Source organism: Lithobates pipiens, unplaced genomic scaffold (genome assembly GCF_037356315.1).
Source record: "Lithobates pipiens isolate NorthernLeopardFrog02 unplaced genomic scaffold, aLitPip1_a1.2 Scaffold_27, whole genome shotgun sequence".
NCBI lineage: Eukaryota > Metazoa > Chordata > Amphibia > Anura > Ranidae > Lithobates > Lithobates pipiens.
The window spans coordinates 156232797-156255353 of NW_027507788.1; the positions used below are offsets into that span (position 1 = coordinate 156232797).

At 44.9% G+C, this 22557-nt stretch overlaps 1 protein-coding gene across 1 annotated transcript; it reads right to left on the reverse strand.

The window, feature by feature from the left end:
- Window positions 1–383: 383 nt before the first annotated feature.
- On the reverse strand, window positions 384–22224 carry LOC143933237 (indolethylamine N-methyltransferase-like). The gene is made up of 3 exons (XM_077456127.1): window positions 22068–22224; window positions 10957–11164; window positions 384–857 (listed from the first exon to the last, which is right to left on the reverse strand). The coding sequence occupies exons 1-3, from the start codon at window positions 22213–22215 to the stop codon at window positions 428–430; spliced, it is 786 nt and encodes a 261-aa protein (XP_077312253.1). The 5' UTR covers window positions 22216–22224; the 3' UTR covers window positions 384–427.
- Between the last annotated feature and the right edge of the window lie 333 nt (window positions 22225–22557).

Sequence of the window (22557 nt, forward strand, 5' to 3'; positions counted from 1 at the left end):
GATGTAACCCTCAGATCTACAGCGACTGCACTTCCAAGTGCACTTTCAGTATAATTTCAAGTGCAGTTTGTACTTGTAGTGCAAAGTGGATTTGCCTTTGGTAAATAACCCCCTCTATGTCTACTGTCCATTGCAGAAATTCCCACAGTTCCTGTGAAACTTGTACAAGAAATGGGGTAGTGTGATTGTCTCCAGAACAGGAAGGCATGGACAGCAAAATGTTTACAAAAAAAAATAAAATTAAAAAATGTTCTTGTTCGTTTCCCTATTGGAGAGAACAGTTGCCTTTAAATAAATGCTTGTACCTTTTTCCCAAAGAAAAAATAACTACAACGTTTCAGGAAATGGAAAAATGTATTATAATATATTTTATTAATGTTGTAAGTTTGGTTCACCACGATGAGATGAGATCTCTGGGTTTTGGTTTTCAGGCTTCTTTTACTTTGCGAGCAAGGACAAAACTCATATGGCTGTAGTTAACAATATCACTGGGCTCTGCAGCTTTAATGAAAGATGACTTTTCAATGACAAAGCCGGCTTTAATCACGAGTTCTTGTACTTCTGTCTCGTTCAAGGACAGGCAAAAGTAGTGATGGTGGCCCACCTTGTAGAAGGTCATGTTCAGCACCAGAAACAGCATCAGCTGGCCTCCAAGTTTCAGTCTGGATGTGAATCTCTCCAGGTTCCTCAGGAAGTCTTCCTTTGTTCTACTGATGACATTTAATAGCCATACACTGAGGACACAATCCACCTGTGGCACCACCTTAGGATCCAGGCCATTGGTTTCATGGTTGTCCCACTTATAAACCCCTTTAATTACTTTTCTCACCTGGTCTTCCTTCTCCTTCCACCCTTGTCTGAAATAAGAAATCATGTCTGATAATAGCAATAGGAATAATTTGTATTATAACTGCTGTTTTTACTACTAACAGTGATACTACAATAGATATCATTAGCTTTTTTTTTTTACTATTGTGATTTCTTCCACTACTATTAACAATGACCCTACTACTTAAGCTGGCAATACTACTAACAATAGTATACCACTACAACTATTTTTGTATGCATATTCAACTGTAATCGCTAGTAGTTGTAAGTTAATAATCGAATTACTTCTCCTACTGCTACTACAGATAATATAATTATTTTTTATTTCTACGATTGCTTGCGCTACTGTTAGAATCACTCTACAATTGATGTCAGTAATGCTACTAATAATACGACCACATTACTGCTACTATTACTATAATTGGTTTTGCTTCTGCATTTACTACTAGTAGTGAAGGTGATAAAAGAACTGCTTCTCCCTCTCCTACTATGGCATCATTCTGTATAATAGCTTTTATTATTCCAATTACTTCTACTACTGTTAGTACTGATCTAACTAATAATGCTAGCCATATTACTACAAATATTATGTTACTTTTCTTTTCTACTATTGTGAATTCCAAAGTTTGATTACTACTAGAAGTGAAGATAAAAAAAAGACTACACCAGATAATACATATATTTTTCATTACTACAATTATTGTACTATTAATAAAATTGATCCAACTACTAATGCTAGCAATATTACTACAATTACTATTTTACAATTACACCTGTTATTTCTAATGGGTATGTTGCTGTAGACACTACTATTCATGAAGGTGAAAATAGTATTGCGTTTTCTCCTCCTATTACTACTACAGGTCATATAATAATATTTTTGTAGCACTATGGTTACTGTTCCTACTATAAGTACTAAGGAAGGCAGAAATACTACTAATACTTCCCCCGGCCTTTCTATTAGGTCCCGTGATGTACTGAAACTCCTGGGCATTCGTTCCCAGCAGCCATCTCTAGTTTCAAAATGCCAAAAATAACCAGGGATGATTACCATTCTAAGGAAAATCACTAGACTTCAAGATCCCAGTCATCACTGGATCCCCTGAGCTCTTCCACAGCTAACCCACTGTATACTCCTCAAGCGTCATCCCTGCTAACTCGCTGGGTACCTAGCTTGGCACTCTGCTGAAGCTTTCCCACTTCTTCACCATCCAGGGCTGGTGAAAAGGATGCTCTTGTACTTCTTCAGCCTTCTATACACTGGCCTCTGATAATAATGAGCATCCCTTGCTGGTGACTATTGCTGGTGACTATTCCTCCCTTTACCTCTGGCCTTGATCATCACTTGCCCCTGGCGACAGGAGTGGTCATCTCTTATAGCAACTGTATCTCCCTCACCGCTGGCAACGATCCAGTTCCCCCATCCAGTGGAGCCTCTGCTTGAGTTTCCAGCCTGAAGCCCCAACCCTGCGCTGCTTCTCTCAAGCCTGGATAGGCCTCTAACCGCCTAGCAGCCGGGTGCTCCCAGGATAGGCCTTCTGGCCTAGCAATCCAGGGCCTTGTAACACACACACACACACACACACACACACACACACATATATATATATATATATATATATATATATATATATATATTGCCAAAAGTATTGGGACATCTGACTTGATGACACACATGAACTTTAATGGCATCCCAGTCTTAGTCCGTAGGGTTCAACATTGCGTTGGCCCCCCTTTTGCAGCTATAACAGCTTCAACTCTTCTAGGAAGGCTGTCCACAAGGTTTAGGAGTGTGTCTATGGGAATGTTTGACCATTCTTCCAGAAGCGCATTTTCTTGCCATCTCCGCTGTAATTTATCCAAAAGGTGTTCTATCGGGTTGAGGTCAGGACTCTGTGCAGGCCAGTCAAATTCCTCCACCCCAAAGTCACTCATCCATGCCTTTATGGACCTTGCTTTGTGCACTGGTGATGCCTTAAGGTTTAAATTCACTGGAACTAAGGGGCCAAGCCCAACCCCTGAAAAACAACCCCACACCATAATCCCCCCCCCCCCCCCTCCACCAAATGATTTGGACCAGTGCAAAAAGCAAGGTCCATAAAGACATGGATGAGTGAGTTTAGGGTGGAGGAACTTGACTGGCCTGCTGTGTTGCATTTGATATAAATATGATTTTACTATAATGCCGCGTACACACGACCAGACTTTTCAACATCAAAAGTCCGACGGAACAATTCTGGCAGACCATTCGATCGTGTGTGGGCTGCAGCGGACTTTTGATTTGCAAAAGTCTGACAGACTTTGGAAATGGAACATGTTTCAAATTTTTCCGCCAGAACTCCGCCGGACCCAGTTCCTACCGAGAAATCTGCTCATGTGTATGCTAGTTCGACGGACAAAAACCGACGCGAGGGCAGCTATTGGCTACTGGCTATGAACTTCCTTATTCTAGTCCAGTCGTACGTCATCACGTTCAAATCCGTCGGACTTTGGTGTGATTGTGTGTGGCCAAGTCCGTTCATTCGGAAAGTCCGTCAGAACTCTGTCAGAACTCCGTCGAAAGTCTGTTGGACCTAAGTCCGGTCGTGTGTACGTGGGATAAGACCCATAGCGTTCTAGTTTTACAGACAAAGAACTTCTCAAAGAAATGCTGTTGGATACAATTGGGAATGTAGATACCATTGTATTCAATTGACAGGCTATTGTCTCTATAGCGACATTAAACAGGTAAGAGAAGGTCTCTCAAACTGAAAGTATGACTTGTAGTTGATTGTTATGGAAAAACAACCTGAGCTATATAAAGGTTGCCAGGCATAAACTGAAACCACTCAACATGGATTAACACCAAAAGCCACTCATCATGCATTGGAACCAAGGGCACTCAAATCTGTCCCAGCCAAGAAGAAGGTATCTGATCTCCAGAAGCAACGGAGATCATGAACACACAGTAACCGGAGTTAAAGTGATGTTGTCACCAAAAAATAAAAATAGTGTTTAAAATTCTTTAAAAAAATAAATAAATAAATAATTGGGGGAAAAAAATGTACTCACTTCTAAATACCTGTTGCTAGGGGGTCCCTCGTAGTCTGCATCCTTCATTGCCTGGGCTGGTGACATCACTTCCCCTCGCGCCGCACAGTCATCTGGGACCTGTCACGTGTCCCAGATGACTGTGCAGTGTATCACGGCACCCTGCTTTGCCCGCGCATGCGCAGTGGGTGCCCACAGTACGAATGACAGCGCCGTGAGCGGAGCGGGGAGCGAGGGGGGGCTTCGTTCCTCCGCATCGCTGGACCCTGGGACAGGTAAGTGTCCGATTATTAAAAGTCAGCAGCTGCAGTATTTGTAGCTGCTGACTTCTAATTTTTTTTTTAGGGGCACCCCACTTTAACCACTTAACAACCGGCCCATAGCCGAATGACGCGCGCACTCGAGAGCATCCGTGACCGCCGGGTCCACAGGACCCGGTGCATCACGGATCACGGTAAACGGCCGCTCATCGAGGCCGTTTACCACATGATCGCTCCGTCAAATGACCGAGTGATCACTTGTAAACAAACCAGCGTCCTGTTACGACGCCGGTTCCTCCCTCCCCCTCTCTGTACCGATCGGTACAGCGAAGGGGAAGAGATCGGTGTCAGCAACGCTGTGGGCTGCATCTGCAGAGCCCACATCGCCGCTCACCGAAATTTAACCCCTCAATTCCCTGCCAATGCTCTGCAATACCAGCCAATACTCTGCAATGCCAGCTAATACTCTGCAATGCCCACCAATACTCTGCAATGCCAGCTAATACTCTGCAATACCCACCAATACTCTGCAATACCCACCAATACTCTGCAATACCCGCTAATACTCTGCAATACCCACCAATACTCTGCAATAGCCGCTAATGCTCTGCAATAGCCGCTAATACTCTGCAATGCCAGCTAATACTCTGCAATACCAGACAATACTCTGCAATACCCGCTAATACTCTGCAATACCCGCTTATACACTGCAATGCCAGCTAATACTCTGCAATACCCACCAATACTCTGCAATACCCACCAATACTCTGCAATACCCGCTAATACTCTGCAATACCAGTCAATACTCTGCAATACCAGCCAATACTCTGCAATGCCAGCTAATACTCTACAATGCCAGCTAATACTCTGCAATACCCATCAATATTCTGCAATACCAGCCAATACTCTGAAATGCCAGCCAATACTCTGCAATGCCAGCTAATACTCTGCAATACCCGCCAATACTCTGCAATACTCTGCAATACCCGCTAATACTCTGCAATACCTGCCAATACTCTGCAATACCAGGCAATACTCTGCAGTACCCGCCAATACTCTGCAGTATCCGCCAATACTCTGCAGTACAATTCCAGCAAATACTCTGCAATACCCTGCCATAAATTGCCATACTCGGAGATACCCAGCCATACTCGGAGATACCCAGCCATACCCAGCCATACTCGGTGATACCCTGCAATACCCAGCCATAGACATCCCCCCCTCCTGCCACCCTCCGGTGCTTCTACCGACTCGCCAATACGATCAAAGCCAGAATCTTTTTTTTAATTTTTTTTCATTTCAGGCTTCCCAGCTTAGAGGTGAGATGTGGGGTCTTATTGACCCCATATCTCACTGTAAAGAGGACCTGTCATGCCATATTCCTATTACAAGGGATGTTTACATTCCTTGTAATAGGAATAAAAGTGATCAAAAAATGTATTTTTGGGGAAAAAAATGTCAAACTAAAATAAATAAAGTAAAATGAACAATAAGAATTTTTTTTTTTTAAAGCGCCCTTGTCCCCATCTGCTCGCATGCAGAAGCGAACGCATACGTAAGTCCCGCCCACATATGAAAACTGTGTTCAAACCACACATGTGAGGTATCGCTGCGAACGTTAGAGCGAGAGCAATAATTAAAGCCCTAGACCTCCTCTGTAACTCAAAACATGTAACCAGTAAAAAAAATTAAAGCGTCGCATATGGGGATTTTTAAGTAGCGACGTTTGGCGCCATTCCACGAGCATGTGCAATTTTGAAGAGTGACATGTTAGGTATCTATTTACTCAGTGTAACTTCATCTTTCACATTATGCAAAAATTGGGCTAACTTTACTGTGTTTTTTTTAAGCACAAAATAGTTTTTTTTCCAAACAAAAAGCATTCGAAAAATTGCTGCGCAAATACCGTGCGAGATAAAAAGTTGCAACGACCACCATTGTATTCTCCAGGGTGTTTGCTAAAAAAACATATATAATGTTTTGGGATTCTATGTAATTTTCTAGCAAATAAATTATGATTTTTACATGTAGGAGAGAAATGTCAGAATTGTCCTGGGTGCTCCAGAACGCCTGATGGCGCTCCATGCATGTTGGGCCTCTGTATGTGGCCACACTGTGTAAAAGTCTCACACATGTGGTATCGCCGTACTCGGGAGTAATAGCAGAATGTGTTTTGGGGTGTAATTTGTGGTATGCATATGCTGTGTGTGAGAAATAAACTGATAATATGACAATTTTGTGAAAAAAAAAAATCTTGATTTTGCAAAGAATTGTGGGAAAAAATGACAACTTCAAAAAACTCATCATGCCTCTTACTAAATACCTTGGAATGTCTTCTTTCCAAAAAGGGGTCATTTGGGGGGTATTTGTACTTTTCTGGCATGTCAGGCTGCTTTCACACTGGGGCAGTATTCAGGCGTTACAGCGCTAAAAATAGCGCCTGTGTAGCGCTTGAAAAAAACCGGCCCCTTTCACTCCAGTGTGAAAGCCCTCTGGCTTTCACACTGGAGCGGTGCGCTGGCAGGACAGTGAAAAAAGTCCTGCTAGCCGCATCTTTGGAGCGGTGAAGGAGCGGTGTATTCACCGCTCCTAAACCGCTCCTACCCATTGAAATCAATGGGACAGCGCGGCAATACCGCCGGCATAGCGCCGATTTTAACCCTTTTTCGGCCGCTAGCGGGGGTTAAAACCACCCCGCTAGCGCCCGCAGACCGCCGCTAAAATGACGGTAAAGCGCCGCTAAAAATAGCGGCGCTTTACCACCGACGCCCGCACCGCCCCATTGTGAAAGGGGCCTTAGGGTCTCAAGAATTGAAATAGGCCGTCAGTACTTCAGGTGTGATCAATTTTCAGATATTGGCACCATAGCTTGTGGACTCTATAACTTTCACAAAGACCAAATAATATCCACCAATTTGTACTTATTTTTACTAAAGATATGTAGTAGTATAAATTTTGGCCAAAATTTATGAAGAAAAATTATTAATCTGCTAAATTTTATAACAGAAACGAAGAAAAATTCATTTTTTACAGAATATATATATATATATATATATATATAAAATATATATATATATATATATATATATATATATATATATATATATAAATAAATATATATATATATATATATGTATATGTAGCGGCGGGCTCCTGAAGAGCACGCGTTATGTTTTTCAAATTCAAAACTTTACCCAAACTACAGTTTGGTTTTGGTCTATTTGCCTAAATTTGACTTCTGTGTCAGTCTGACCGGGCTGTGAGATGTTCAGCCTGGCCACAGGGGGGCACTGTCCCTGCTGGCAGGCATGGAACTATGGTCTGGTTGGGCATTTAATTTACTCTCTCTCTGAGTCAGGTCAGTGGGAGTGGCCCTCTCGCTCTGCCCTCTGGGAGAGGGTATTAAAGATGCGGACGTCACGTGGTTTGTGGTTCCGGTCCAGTATGCTGTGCTGACTACATGGTCCTGGTCCTCCTGACCATCCCCCAGGAAGGCTATGGCCTGGGGTGCGGATCCACCTGACTTTAATGCCTTGGGGCTGGCTAGCCCAAGGCAAGGGAACTAAGGAAGGATTCCAAGGTGGTTGGGTGCCGTCTCCGGTTCAGGAGAGACCCAGTGTACTTCGAGCATTCCAGGAGAGGACTCTATAGAAGAACACCACATACAGGTTGGTTTTCTTAACAACAGCCTGGAAGGGCTGAAGTAACTGAAAGAATCCGGTCTTTTGGATATTGCCAAGTGGGCTGAAAGATCCAGGTATCCTACAAGTGTTCTACAGCTTAGTTTCCTTACATGTTCTGCAACAACATCTGTGACAAAGACTTTGTTCCTGAGTAAGCACCTTGTTGGCTGCTACTCCTTGTGAGAGAGGGACTGTCCAACCTGAGTGTTCATCCAGCTGCGAATGGCTATTCTCTGGATGCAGTCAATGTAAGCAAGTTCCTTAACCACTTAAGCCCCGGACCATTTTGCTGGCTTAAGACCAGACCACTTTTTGCGATTCGCCACTGCGCTGCTTTAACTGACAATTGCGTAGTCATGCGACGTGGCTCCAAAACAAAATTGACATCCTTTTTTTCCCACAAATAGAGCTTTCTTTTGGTGGTATTTGATCACCCCTGCGATTTTTATTTTTTGCGCTATAAGCAAAAATAGAGCGACAATTTTGAAAAAACTCATTATTTTTTACATTTTGTTATAAAAAATATCCCCCAAAAATATATAAAAAAATTTTTTTCCCTCAGTTTAGGTCAATACATATTCTTCTACATATTTTTGGTAAAGAAAATCGCAATAAGCGATTATTGATTGGTTTGCGCAAAAGTTATAGCGTTTACAAAATAGGGGACAGTTTTATGGCATTTTTATTAATAATTATTTTTTTACTAGTAATGGCAGCAATCAGCGATTTTTATTGTGACTGTGACATTATGGCGGACACATCGGACATTTTTGACACATTTTTGGGACCATTGTCATTTATACAGCAATCACTGCTATACAAAAGCAGTGATTCCTGTGTAAATGACATTGGCAATGAAGGGGTTAACCAGTGGGTGGCAGTGTAGGGGTTAAGTGTTTCTAGGAGCGTGTTACTAACTGTGGGGGGCTGGGCTTTCTTTTTGTGAACACTGATCTCTGCTCCAATCACATGGAGCAGAGATCAGCATCACTTGTTGCTAGGCAGAACTGGGAGATTCTGTTTACAACGGCATCTCCTAGTTCAGCCGTCTGCGGAACCCGCGACCGGACTCACTGGGGTCTCGACCGGCACGCGAGCGTGCCGCCACCGGCTCGCTCGCGATGGCAGGGCAAAAAATTTAAAGGGATGTACAGGTACGCCCATTTGCCTGCCCGTGCTATTCTGCCGACGTACATCGGCGTGCGCCAGTCGGGAAGTGGTTAACGTTTATAGACTTTGACATTGAGAGTACCTGAACCTTCCTTTCTACCCCTAGACATATAACAAGAAGAAGCGGAAGGTAGCGGTAAGCCCAAAAATATTCAGCCGCTCCTTTTTGGGGGTAAGTGCTACATACTTATACATACTACATGCTTATAGCACAAAAAATAAAAATCGCAGGGGTGATCAAATACCACCAAAAGAAAGCTCTATTTGTGGGAAAAAAAGGATGTCAATTTTGTTTTGGAGCCACGTCGCATGACCACGCAATTGTCAGTTAAAGCAGCACAGTGGCGAATCGCAAAAAGTGGTCTGGTCTTAAGCCAGCAAAATTGTCCGGGGCTTAAGTGGTTAAGGAACTTGCTTACTTTGACTGCATCCAGAGAATAGCCATTCGCAGCTGGATGAACACTCAGGTTGGACAGTCCCTCTCTCACAAGGAGTAGCAGCCATCAAGGTGTTTACTCAGGAACAAAGTCTTTATCACAGACGTTGTTGCAGAACATGTAAGGAAACTAAGCTGTAGAACACTTGTAGGATACCTGGATCTTTCAGCCCACTTGGCAATATCCACAAGACCGAAATCTTTCAGTTACTTCAGCCCTTCCAGGCTGTTGTTAAGAAAACCAACCTGTATGTGGTGTTCTTCTAAAGAGTCCTCCCCTGGAATGCTCGAAGTACACTGGGTCTCTCCTGAACCGGAGACGGCACCCAACCACCTTGGAATCCTTCCTTAGTTCCCTTGCCTTGGGCTAGCCAGCCCCAAGGCATTAAAGTCAGGTGGATCCGCACCCCAGGCCATAGCCTTCCTGGGTAAATTAAATGCCCAACCAGACCATAGTTCCATGCCTGCCAGCAGGGACAGTGCCCCCCTGTGGCCAGGCTGAACATCTCACAGCCCGGTCAGACTGACACAGAAGTCAAATTTAGGCACATAGACCAAAACCAAACTGTAGTTCGGGTAAAGTTTTGAATTTGAAAAACATAACGCGTGCTCTTCAGGAGCCCACCGCTTATATATATATATATATATATATATATATATATATATATATATATTTATTTATATGTATATATATATATATATATATATATATATATATATATATATATATATTAAAAACATACACACATGGCAATACATTGTAAAATGCCTGTTAAAGGGACCTAAGAGATCCAAAAAGATTGCCTTTTTAATGAGGAACTTCAATCCTCTGGGTTATTTTGTTCTTAATCCCTTCTTACCTGGTCTGTTGGGTTGAGGTATAATAGCCCCACAAATCCAATGCTGTCATGTGGTCATCTGCTGAAACCTGCCCCACTCTGGGTCATTCTTTGCCATCCTCCTTGTGACATCATCAGGAGGCTGCTTGTCTCTTAATGGTACTAGCAGTTGGCCTCCTGATGATGCCCATGTCATATGTATCCCAGGAAACTTCGGGGGTATGTTGAACACACTGTACTTGCTCAATGTAGTATTATCAGGAGGCCAGCTGGTAGGACCTTTAAGAGACAGGCAGCCTCCTGATGATGTCTGGCTTTGGGTGAGAGGGACATCAATCTGTTTAGGCAAGAAAACTGAAAACCCACCTACATTTATTTATTTTTTCTTGATATTTGTGCAATGACCTAAAGATATAAAGGTTTGCATTTAAACTTATTGATGGCTAACACAGTACAAGAACCTACAACTGCAATGAATCTATTGAACGCAGTCATGCCTTGAAGGTAGCTGCATACTACTTAAAGGTACAACACACAGTAGTGATGTAGGGGCTGGCAGATGAAACCACAAGGCTTGTCAGGGAAAGCAGCCACCCAACACACCTAAAAGGGATTTGTATGTAAAAAATATATAGCTCTTCCCAATTAAATGGTGGGCCTTGGTGACCAAATCATATTCGTCTCTGATGTTCCCATAATGTAAAGCATACCTGTTACCCTCAAGATAGCAGACTCGTTTGGTAGCATATGACCAATTAGTGGCTTTGATGTCATTGTCCAGCCATTCCTTGAAGTGTTTGAAGCTGGCATCAGTCATCTGTACAACATAGATCTCTTTGAAAATATTGCTGGTTGAAAAGAGTTGGTAGATTATGGACGCGATACTGATATCAAGTACCTTGTCTCCTTTCAGCTGCCCTGTGGGGAAAAACAACAATAAAACCACAAACCTTTTACAGGTGAATTCTAGGCAGATTTAATAAAAACACAAATGCAGTTCTGTATTTATTTATATATAATTTACCATATTATTTTCATCTGTATGTATATAGTATACATATTACACACACACACACCATATATATATATATATATATATATATATATATATATATATATATATATATGTAGTGCTGGCTCCTGACAAGCATGAGCTATATATGTTTTTCAAAGTTAAATCTCCTGAAACCACAGTTGGGCTTTGGGGCTAATTTTACAAAATGTATGGTTTCAGTACCAGTCCAGCTGGGTTGCACTGGGTTCTCCTTGACCGCAGGTGTCGCTGTCACCGCCGGCAAGAGTGAGAACGCGGTCTAGCTGGGTGTATTAAATACAACGTTTCTTTCGGAACCAGCCCAGTGAGAGTGTTTTCCCGCCGTGCATTCTGGGAGGTTGTATTTAAGGTACTGACATCACGTGCTTCGGAGTTCTGTTCCAGAGAATATTTTCTGCCTGTTTGGTTCTGGTCCTCCTGACCAGCCCCCATGGCCCTCCTGGCCTCGGGTGCGGAACCATGCATTTCCTAGTCTCGGGCTGGCTAGCCCGAGGCAACGTAACTGCAGGGACAGGCCTGAATGGATTTCGGGGGGCCTGTTAATCCAAAGGTGGTCTGGTGCCATCTCATCTAAGGGAGAGGCCCAGCAACTGGAGAAGCATCCAGGGGAGGGCTCTTCAGGAGAAGGCCGTGCGCAGGGCTGGCTTCCCTGAAGGAACCTGGAGGCTTAGTTGAGGGACACTACATGGATCTACACTCATACGGTATTGCCGGATCGGCTGAGAGATACTGGTACCATATGATAGTTCTTTAAATTTGTCTAAGTCCCTCAGTAAGCTCAAGTCTGTGGCAGAGACTTTCACAAATATCCTACGCTCAAGTCTGTGGCAGAGACTTTCTCAAATACTCTACTCTCAAGTGTGTGCAGAGACTTTAGTTAACACCCTACTGGCTGCTAGGCCTAGTGAGAGGAGGTCTATCCGGGGGTTGTGGAATCCAGCTGTGAAACGGTTGCTATTCTCTGGATTTTTTCCTATAAGAGACTATTCAATTTTTGAAGTCTAAAGTACCTGAATTTACTCCTAACCCTCTACCCTAAACTGAGAGATTTTGTTTTGCTTCAAATAAATAACCCACAAGAAGATTCAATGTCAGTTTCCACATTTCTTTGGGCCATCTACCACGGGAATCCCTAGACAGAGAAGCGATTAAGAAGGTAATGGTAAGCCCAATAAAACCAGCAGCTCTTTAGGGGGTCAGTGCTATATATATATATATATATATATATATATATATATATATATATATATATATATAATCTCAATCATTAAATGTGTTTATACAATGCAAGCCGTAAATACGTAATTTTGACTCGGTATCAAGTCTCTTGCAGTCCATGTAGCAGAGATCAGACTACAAGAGGGAGAAACAGTAAAAGTAGCCAATTAGTTTTCTGCAGTGCTCGTGTACTAGCATATGCACTTAAAACAGAGAATGGTGAAAAAGCCCTAATAAAGAAACATGTTACAGTATTGTTTCTTACAAACATTAGAAAATTTGGTGTCTTTAGAAGCACACCCAGGTCTTTTTTAAATCAGTTTAATGATAAGAATCAGCTCATGTGAAAGACTATTTTTCAAGCCTTTACAGTAAAGAGCACCTACTATATGGATGATCCACCTGGACACCAAGGGACTACTCTATCACTGATTCATGCAATTTTATTTTCCTTAGGTTGATCCACATTTCAGGTGTAGTGATGGATGAACTTCTGACGGGACATTTCGCGAACGCGATCCGCGAACGCGCCCAAATGTTCGCGAACCTCAGGTTCGCGGCGGACCCCATTCACTTTAATGGCAGGCGAACCTTAAAAACCTTCAGGTCATATTTTCAGCCACAAAATACTTACTAGCTGTGCACATATAGTCCCACAACATGGACACTGACATACCAGAAGTATTAAGTGAATCTGGGATCAACAACGACAAGCATTCTTTTTTTTAATCTGTGAAATTTTGTCAATTCAGGAGCGCATGAAGGCCATGGAGGAGAGGCAAGGTCAGGCCAGGCTATGAAGGGGGTGCAGGAGATGATCAGTGCCACAGTCAGGGCAGCGCAGTCCTGTGCCAGTGTCCCAGTGTGCCAAACTGTGCTTGAGCCCCTGACCCCTCCCTCTGCTCGGCCCTTACCCCCACCTATGCAGGGCTCCACTGCAGTGGTCTGGAGGTGCCAGTCCAGTGCTGATCCTCAGCCATGGTGCTGGCACTGCCTGCTGATTGGCTTCTCCGCTGCTATCTCCCTCACTGTCTGACACCATCACTGAGATAAAACACTGACACCAGCACCGCGATAGAGACTGAGCACTGACACCAGCACCGAGATAGAGAGCACTAACGCCAGCTCCGAGATAGAGAGCGCTAACACCAGCATTGTGATAGAGAGCACTGACACCAGCACCGTGATAGAGAGCACTGACACCAGCACCAAGATAGAGAGCACTGTCACCAGCACCGAGATAGAGAGCACTGACACCACACCAGCACCGTGATAGAGAGCACTGACACCAGCACCATGATAGAAAGCACTGACACCAGCACTGAGATAAAGAGCACTGACACCAGCACAGAGATAGAGAGCACTGCCACCACACCAGAACCATGATAGAGAGCACTGACACCAGCACCGTGATAGAGAGCACTGACACCAGCACCGCGATAGAGAGCACTGACACCAGCATCGTGATAGAGAGCACTGACACCACACCAGCACCGTGATAGAGAGCACTGACACCAACACTGATACCAGCAACTCACTGCGAGACCCAAAAATATGACACTGCTCAACCTCTTCAAACAGGAGGGTACGGGCATATAGTACGGTGTGGTTTTTTTGTACAAGTGAGCCAAAGGTAGAAAAAAGGTCTGTGTGCTAGATTATATAAATCATTTATAGAGTTATGCATATACATGGTCTACTGGTCACATGTGTTGAATTCCTCTGAGATCCATGCCTCATTCATTTTTATAAATGTGAGGTAGTCAACATTGTCGTGAGCTAGGCGAGTACGCTTATCGGTCACAATCCCCCCTGCTGCGCTGAACGTTCTTTCGGACAGGACACTGGATGAGGGGCAAGCCAACAGTTCCATTGCAAATTGTGCAAACTCTGGCCAGAGGTCAAGCCTGCCCACCCAGTAGTCCAGGGGTTCATCACTTCTCAGAGCATCTACAGCGGCCGTTAACCCGATGTAGTCGGACACCTGTCAGTCTAGGCATTCCCTGATGCTGGATCCGGATGACACCTGTCGATGGGTCGGCTGAAAGAATGATCTCATATCAGAAGTGACCAACACATCTTCAAACCGCCCTCTTCTTGCAGGCGCTGTTGGATTGGTACCCGCAACTCTTTCTCTGGGAGTGGGAATTGCTCCTCTGCCAGCGCACGCAAAAGCAGAATGCAGCATTTCTCGAAGCAAGGCCTGGAAGTGCTCCATTCTGACAGCCCTCTGTGATGGTGGTAACATTTCCGCCATTTTGTGTTTGTACCAGGGGTCTAAGTACGTTGCCACCCAGTACTGGTCCTTGACCTTTACGCTTTTTATACGAGGGTCCCTGTTAAAACACTGGAGCATGAAGGCCCCCATTTGCATTAAACTGGAAGCAGTGTGGTGGCCTGGCTCCTGCTCATCATCCAGGATAATGTTGTCCTACTCATTCTCTTCCCCCCATCCACGGACAACAACAGGGATCCCAGAAAGTTTTAAAGCATGCTCTTCTTGCTCCTCCTCATCCGCCCCGGTACCATCCTCCTCTGACTCCTCTTCAGACTCCTGTTGTTGACTTGTCTCAGATAGAGTAGCCCCCCTGAGAATTCATCCAGCATTGCGACTTCCTCATCTTCCCGCTCCTGCTCCTCCACAGCTTGATCAATGACACAACGCAATGCATGCTCGATAAAGAAGGCATAAGGTACGATGTCACTGATGGCACCATGGCTGCGGCTGACCAGTTTGGTGATCTCATCAAATGGCCGCAGAAGTCTGCATGCGTCGCGCATGAGCAGTCACTGGCATATAGAAGGTTGAGTTCCATCATGTCGGGCAATCACAAATAAGACGTCTGACTGGCAGATTGTGTCGCCGCTGAATGTCAGCAAGGCGAGCCATGGCCGTGTAAGATCTTCTGAAATTGGCCGAGATTTTCCTTGCCTGCCACAAGACGTCGTGGACCCCAGGGTATTTGACAACGAATCGCTGCACGACCAAGTTTGCCATGCATGGCACGTGTGCAATTTTGCCCTGTTTCAATGTGCTAAGCAGATTGTCACCGTTGTCACACACCACTTTAACAACTGTCAAATTGAGCGGTGTTAGCCACTGATCTGCCTCTGAACACAAAGCTGAAAGGAGTGCAGGCCCAGTGTGGCTCTTGGCTTCCAGGCACAACAGATGCAGCACAGCATGGCAACGTCTCACCTGGCATGTCGAATAGGTTCTGGGGATCTTGGGCGGCGCAGAGGAAGAGACGCTAGCAGCGGAAAAGGAGGAGTCAGCCCGGGAGGAGGATGGAGTAAGAGGAGGAGAAGAGAAGAGAAGAGGCAGGCCTGCATGCAGGCCTGCATGCAATCCGTGGCGATAAAACCAAATCTACAAGGGTGCCACGGGTTACATGCTTGACGGCCTTCAGAAGGTTCACCCAGTGGGCAGTAAACGTTATATACCTTCCCTTTCCATGTTTGCTAGACCACGTGTCTGTGGTCAGATGTATCTTGGCACCGACACCGTGTGCCAGAGATACATTCACTTGCCGTTGAACATGGCCATATAGCTCTGGGATGCCCTTCTGTGAGAAATACTTCCTTCCTGGGACCTTCCATTGTTGTGTTCCAATGGTTATAAATTTTCAAAAGGCCTCCAAGTCCACCAGTTTATATGGCAGTAGTTGGCGGGCTATGAGTTCTGACAAGCCCGCGGTCAACCGTTGGGCAAGAGGGTTATCCGGCATCATCATTTTTTTACACTCGAACATTTGGCCCACGGAAGCCTGCCTTTTCCCAGAAAAACGTTAGGACGGCATGATGGAAGTTGGAGTGGAGGACAATTCTGAGGAGAGAGGAGAAGGAGAAGTAGAAGAGTCTGGACGGTTAGAGCCTGGAGTGTGGCTTTGTGGGTTCCATTGCTCCCACTGGGCTCGGTGATGGCTGCTCATGTGCCTTCTTAAGGCGGTCGTCCCTAGGTGCGTGTTGGGCTTACCGCGTCTTATGCTCTGACTGCAAAGGCTGCAGATGGCAACACTATTGTCAGCAGCGGACACGTTAAAAAAAGCCCAGACTGCGGAGCCATGTGCGCCCTGGGAGCGCCAGATGTGACCGTACATGGTCGATGACTCGCTCCTGATACATTAGCAGTCTGGTTTGTCCCTCCTGTGCAATGTAAGTCCCGCCTGCTTCTCCTCCCTATCTGCTGGTCCATATCTCCCTCTGAACTCCCCTCCTCTTCCTCTCTTGTGGGCACCCACGTGACATCCCTAGACACGTAATCATCGACGTCACCTTCCCCGCCGCTATAATTAGAGATCTCAGAGTAGGCGGCAACAGCGGGGACCAACCTCCTTGGGCTGATCTGGGTACTGTCGTCAGACTGCTGAGTGGCGGTTGTTGCTACCTCCTCTTCCTGATCCAATGCCAAGAGTGGCTTCACATCAGAAATGTCTTGTGATGGATCGGAAAATAATTCCTGTGACTCAAGCGGAGAGTATATGGTGGTGGTGGTGTTGGTGGTAGTGTCTTTGGGGGTGCACACAGCAGAGAATGAAGAAGAGGGTGCAGATTGAGAGGATGAGGAGGGTGCAGAAGAGCAAGGCTGAGTGAGCCACTCAACCAAATCTGGTGTGTCCTTTGACGTAAGCAAACGCACCTTCTGCAATTTCCCACTTTGGCTCAAGTCTGTTGCTCCTGCCCTACCCCTACCACCGCTGCGGAAGGGCCTGCCTCTTCCACTGCCTGTCATTTTTTAAATGACCCTGTGACAAAAGTCTCTAGAGAAGTCCAGTATATACGGAAGAAGGTATATAACACCCCGCTTCAATCTGTCGTTTTTGGGGGCCATTAGTCTATCACACCAGTTATAATACCTTTTTTCTAATTGCGTTTGTCACTCTTTGTAGTATCGCTGCAGAACCGCTCAGCAGTCACAATGCTGCACAGTGGAAATGCACTATACTATGCTTTTTATATTTGAAAGTATTTTATACGTGTATTATACCCCTATATACTGCACACCAAATAGTACACCTATACCAGTCCATAAAAGGACGTTTGTGGACCTAATAGTATCTAGCTAGTGAATTACAGACTGTCCCTGCTCCAAACAGCAAACTCTATCCCTACACTGAGAAAAGACAGCTGCAGAATCGGTCACTTCAGCACTGCAGTGCACTATAATATGCTTTCTATATTTCAAAAAGAAAGTATATTATAAGTGTATTACAACCCTATGTACTGTACACCTATACAAGTCCTTAAAGGGATGTTTGTGGACCTAATAGTAGCTAGCTAGTAGCTAGTGAATTACAGACTGTCCCTGCTCCAAACAGCAAACTTTATCCCTAAACTGAGAAACGTCAGCTGCAGAATCGGTCAGCACTGCAGTGCATTATAATATGCTTTCTATATTTGAAAGAAAGTATATTATAAGTGTATTACAACCCTATATACTGTACACCTATACCAGTACTTAAAAGGACGTTTGTGGACCTAATAGTAGCTAGCTAGTAGCTAATGAATTACAGACTGTCCCTGCTCCAAACACCAAACTGTCCCTATACTGAGAAACGTCAGCTGCAGAATCGGTCAGCACTGCAGTGCATTATAATATGCTTTCTATATTTGAAAGAAAGTATGTTATAAGTGTATTACAACCCTATATACTGTACACCTATACCAGTCCTTAAAAGGACTTTTGTGGACCTAATAGTAATAGCTAGTGATTACAGACTGACTGTCCCTGCTCCACACAGCGTCCTTTCCCTACACTGACAAAAGACAGAATGTAAAATGGCCGCTAGATCAGGTCTATTTAAAAGGTAGGGGGTATGTCCATGTGCTGAAATGTCTCAATTGGCTGTCCTGTACCCCATGATGTATGTGTCATGGGTCAAAGTTCTTCACAATGTAAACGAATATGTCCGCCGCAAACAGCGCCAGAAGTCCGCCGGTTTGGCGAATCGCGAACGAGCAAAGTTCGCCGTGAACCGACCGCCGGGTGAACCGCAAGGCCATCTCTATTCAGGTGTTGGTGGGGTGGTTGATGATGGGATATTCACGGAATCCCCCCCATTCCTCCTTCTAGCACAAATCCTCCCCCCCCCATTCCTCCTTCTAGCACAAATCCTCCCCCTCCATTCCTCCTTCTAGCACAAATCTCTCCCTTCATTCCTCTTACCAGCACAAACCCCCCTCATTCCTATTTCTATTACAAATTCCCCTCCTTCTCCCCCATTACCTTTTCCAGCATAAACAACCCCCATCACCCTCTTCTACAAGCCCCCTTCCTTCTGGGGGGGGGGGGATTATTAAGCCATGTACCGTTCAAACGAAGAACGATCCTTCTGCTGTATGGAGGAGCGCTCCACTGACAGGATGGGAGAGAGCACAGAGAGCCCGCACCTTCTCCTGACTGTCTAGCACAAATCTCCCCATCCATTCCTCCATCTAGCACAAATCTTCCCATCCATTCCTCCTCCTAGCACAAATCTCCCCATCCATCCCTCCTTCTAGCACAAATCTCCACATCCATTCCTCCTTCTAGCACAAATCTCCCCATCCATTCCTCCTTTTAGCACAAATCTCCCCATCCATTCCTCCTTCTAGCACAAATCTCTCCCTTCATTCCTCTTACTAGCACAAACCCCCCTCATTCCTATTTCTATTACAAATTCCCCTCCTTCTCCCCCATTACCTTTTCCAGCATAAACAACCCCCATCACCCTCTTCTACAAGCCCCCTTCCTTCTGGGGGGGGGGGGGGGTTATTAAGCCATGTACCGTTCAAACGAAGAACGATCCTTCTGCTGTATGGAGGAGCGCTCCACTGACAGGATGGGAGAGAGCACAGAGAGCCCGCACCTTCTCCTGACTGTCTAGCACAAATCTCCCCATCCATTCCTCCATCTAGCACAAATCTTCCCATCCATTCCTCCTCCTAGCACAAATCTCCCCATCCATCCCTCCTTCTAGCACAAATCTCCACATCCATTCCTCCTTCTAGCGCAAATCTCCCCATCCATTCCTCCTTTTAGCACAAATCTCCCCATCCATTCCTCCTTCTAGCACAAATCTCCCCATCCATTCCTGATTCTAGCACAAATCTCCTCATCCATTCCTCTTAGTACAAATCTCCCCTTCATTCCTCCTTCTAGCACAACTCCCCCCCCATTCCTCCTTCTAGCACAAATCTCCCCATCCATTCCTCCTTCTAGCACAAATCTCCCCATCCATTCATCCTTCTAGCATAAATCTCCCAATCCATTCCTCCTTTTAGCACAAATCTCCCAATCAATTCCTCCTTCTAGCACAAATCCCCCGCCATTCCTCCTAGCACAAATCCCCTCCATTCCTCCTTCTAGCACAAATCGCCCCTTCATTCCTCCTTCTAGCACAACTCCCTCCCCCCCCATTCCTCCTTCTAGCACAAATCTTCCCATCCATTCCTCCTTTTAGCACAAATCTCCCAATCAATTCCTCCTTCTAGCACAAATCCCCCGCCATTCCTCCTAGCACAAATCCCCTCCATTCCTCCTTCTAGCACAAATCGCCCCTTCATTCCTCCTTCTAGCACAACTCCCTCCCCCCCCATTCCTTCTTCTACCACAAATTCCCCTCCCCCCATTACCCTTTCCAGAATAAACAGCCCCCCATCACCCTCTTCCACAAGCCCCCACCTTCTAATCTTAGAGGATTATAGGAGTAGTAAGGAGGTGCAGAATGTGGGAAGGGAAGGGGGGGTTATTAAGCTGTGTACTCCACTGACAGGATGGGGGAGAGCACAGAGAGCCCGCACCTCCTCCCGGCTGTCTCCTCTTTGCTGCTGACACTTCTCCTTTCCGCGCCTCGAGTGCAGGGATTGGGGAAAAGCTCAGCGACCACAATGTCCATGGAGGGGGCTACAACTGAAATCTAGGGGGGCCCTCTAGCACCCCCATAGATTTGGCCATAGAGTGCATCTTCTGCCTCCCGTGGGACAGGAGCTGGCCGGACAGCACATGGAGGAGGGAGACTCCACTGCTCAGTGCAACAGGCACCGCACTTGGTGGCATATGGCAGTACAGTATCTAAACACAGAGCCCCTCCTGTTCTCTGCCTCAGCACCAAGCCAGGGAGAGCCTGGATCCAGCGCTCTGTGTGGCCGGGAGTAACAGCTGGAGGAGCCAGGATCAGGGTTGCCAAACTCCCATATGATTTTTTACTGACAAAACATGGGAAGTTTACTGGCAGAGCACATTTTTTACTGGCAACCTGAGAAATTACAGAACTCCTATTGAAAACTAACACGGTGAATATTTTAACAGTATAAACATGATATGGAAACACTGACAATACCTATAACAAAGTAATTTGCTTGAGTTACACTTAAAAAGTCGACACAGCATGAAATTATCAGCCCCTGATATTTATTGGCAGTTGTAACAAAATCACAGATTTTTACAAACTGTCACTAAATTTGCTGGCGGTTGGCAACCCTGGCGAGGATGTGGGAGGAGACAAGGCTGGTTGGCTGTTAGGACATGCAGCCCGACGGCCCCGGCCCACCAGGCAAATGCCCTGTCTGCCCTATGGTCAATCCTGGCCTCAGTCAACAGAAAGAAATGGTATTTAGAAGATCTCCTTTTTTTCTTATCAATTTTACCAATTCACAGCTATTTTTACAGGCTTTCTATGAAACTGTGGATGGTTGGGAGCCCTCAGTGCTGACCATTTGGCCACTGTGCTTCCTTAGCTGAGCTTTTATGCATTGGTAGTCTATACATTACATTACCTGTGGAAGCCATCTCATGGATGATCATTACATTAATTGTGGAAGCCATCCCATGGATGATCATTACATTACCTGTGGAAGCCATCTCAAGGATGATCATTACATTACCTGTGGAAGCCATCTCATGGATGATCATTACATTAACTGTGGAAGCCATCTCATGGATGATCATTACATTACCTGTGGAAGCCATTTCATGGATGATCATTACATTACCTGTGGAAGCCATCTCATGGATGATCATTACATTACCTGTGGAAGCCATCTCATGGATGAATATTACATTACCTGTGGAAGCCATCTCATGGATGAATATTACATTACCTGTGGAAGCCATCTCATGGATGAATATTACATTACCTGTGGAAGCCATCTCATGAATGATCATTACATAACCTGTGGAAGCCATCTCATGGATGATCATTACATTACCTATGGAAGCCATCTCATGGATGATCATTACATTATCTATGGAAGCCATCTCATGGATGATCATTACATTACCTGTGGATGCCATCTCATGGATGATCATTACATTACCTATGGAAGCCATCTCATGGATGATCATTACATTACCTGTGGAAGCCATCTCATGGATGATCATTACATTACCTGTGGAAGCCATCTCATGGATGATCATTACATTACCTATGGAAGCCATCTCATGGATGATCATTACATTACCTATGGAAGCCATCTCATGGATGATCATTACATTACCTGTGGAAGCCATCTCATGGATGATCATTACATTACCTATGGAAGCCATCTCATGGATGATCATTACATTACCTGTGGAAGCCATCTCATGGATGATCCTTATAGGAAAGCCCATGCTTTCTTCGATTATACTGATATTCCCATGGGAAAAATGATTATTAACAAATTCCTTGGCATCTAAATCATCATCGTGATAATGCTTGTGTATGGTCTCCGACATTTTCTACACGGGATCTTCGCTTGTTAGGTGTACTACTCCTTCATATGATCGTCACCCTTTATATATCTGTGGAAAATAAAAGTTTCAGTTCAATCACAAACATCACACGTCTTGTGTCAATATTGTGGTATTTGACAGCTGAGACAAATAAAAACATCAACATGAACAGGACCAGCCTTGAGATATTTAGCACCCTGTAAAAAATTTAGCACCTTCAACATATGTTAAAAAGAGGAAGAAAAACCTCGCCCTACCCCACTCTTCCTATCTCAGCGCTATGGAGTATCAGATAACTTCAGCAAAGGTAATAATGTAGATAAAAACTAGATGAAAGATCCCTCA

Bases quoted from the DNA above. Each gene is read 5' to 3' on its own strand.
- LOC143933237 (XM_077456127.1), bottom strand. From the start codon at position 22,215: ATGTCGGAGACCATACACAAGCATTATCACGATGATGATTTAGATGCC. The intron at 11,165-22,067 runs GTAATGTAATGA...TTTTCCCCACAG, and splicing joins CCATGAGATGGCTTCCACAG to GGCAGCTGAAAGGAGACAAG. The intron at 858-10,956 runs GTATGCTTTACA...TTCTTATTTCAG, and splicing joins TGCTATCTTGAGGGTAACAG to ACAAGGGTGGAAGGAGAAGG.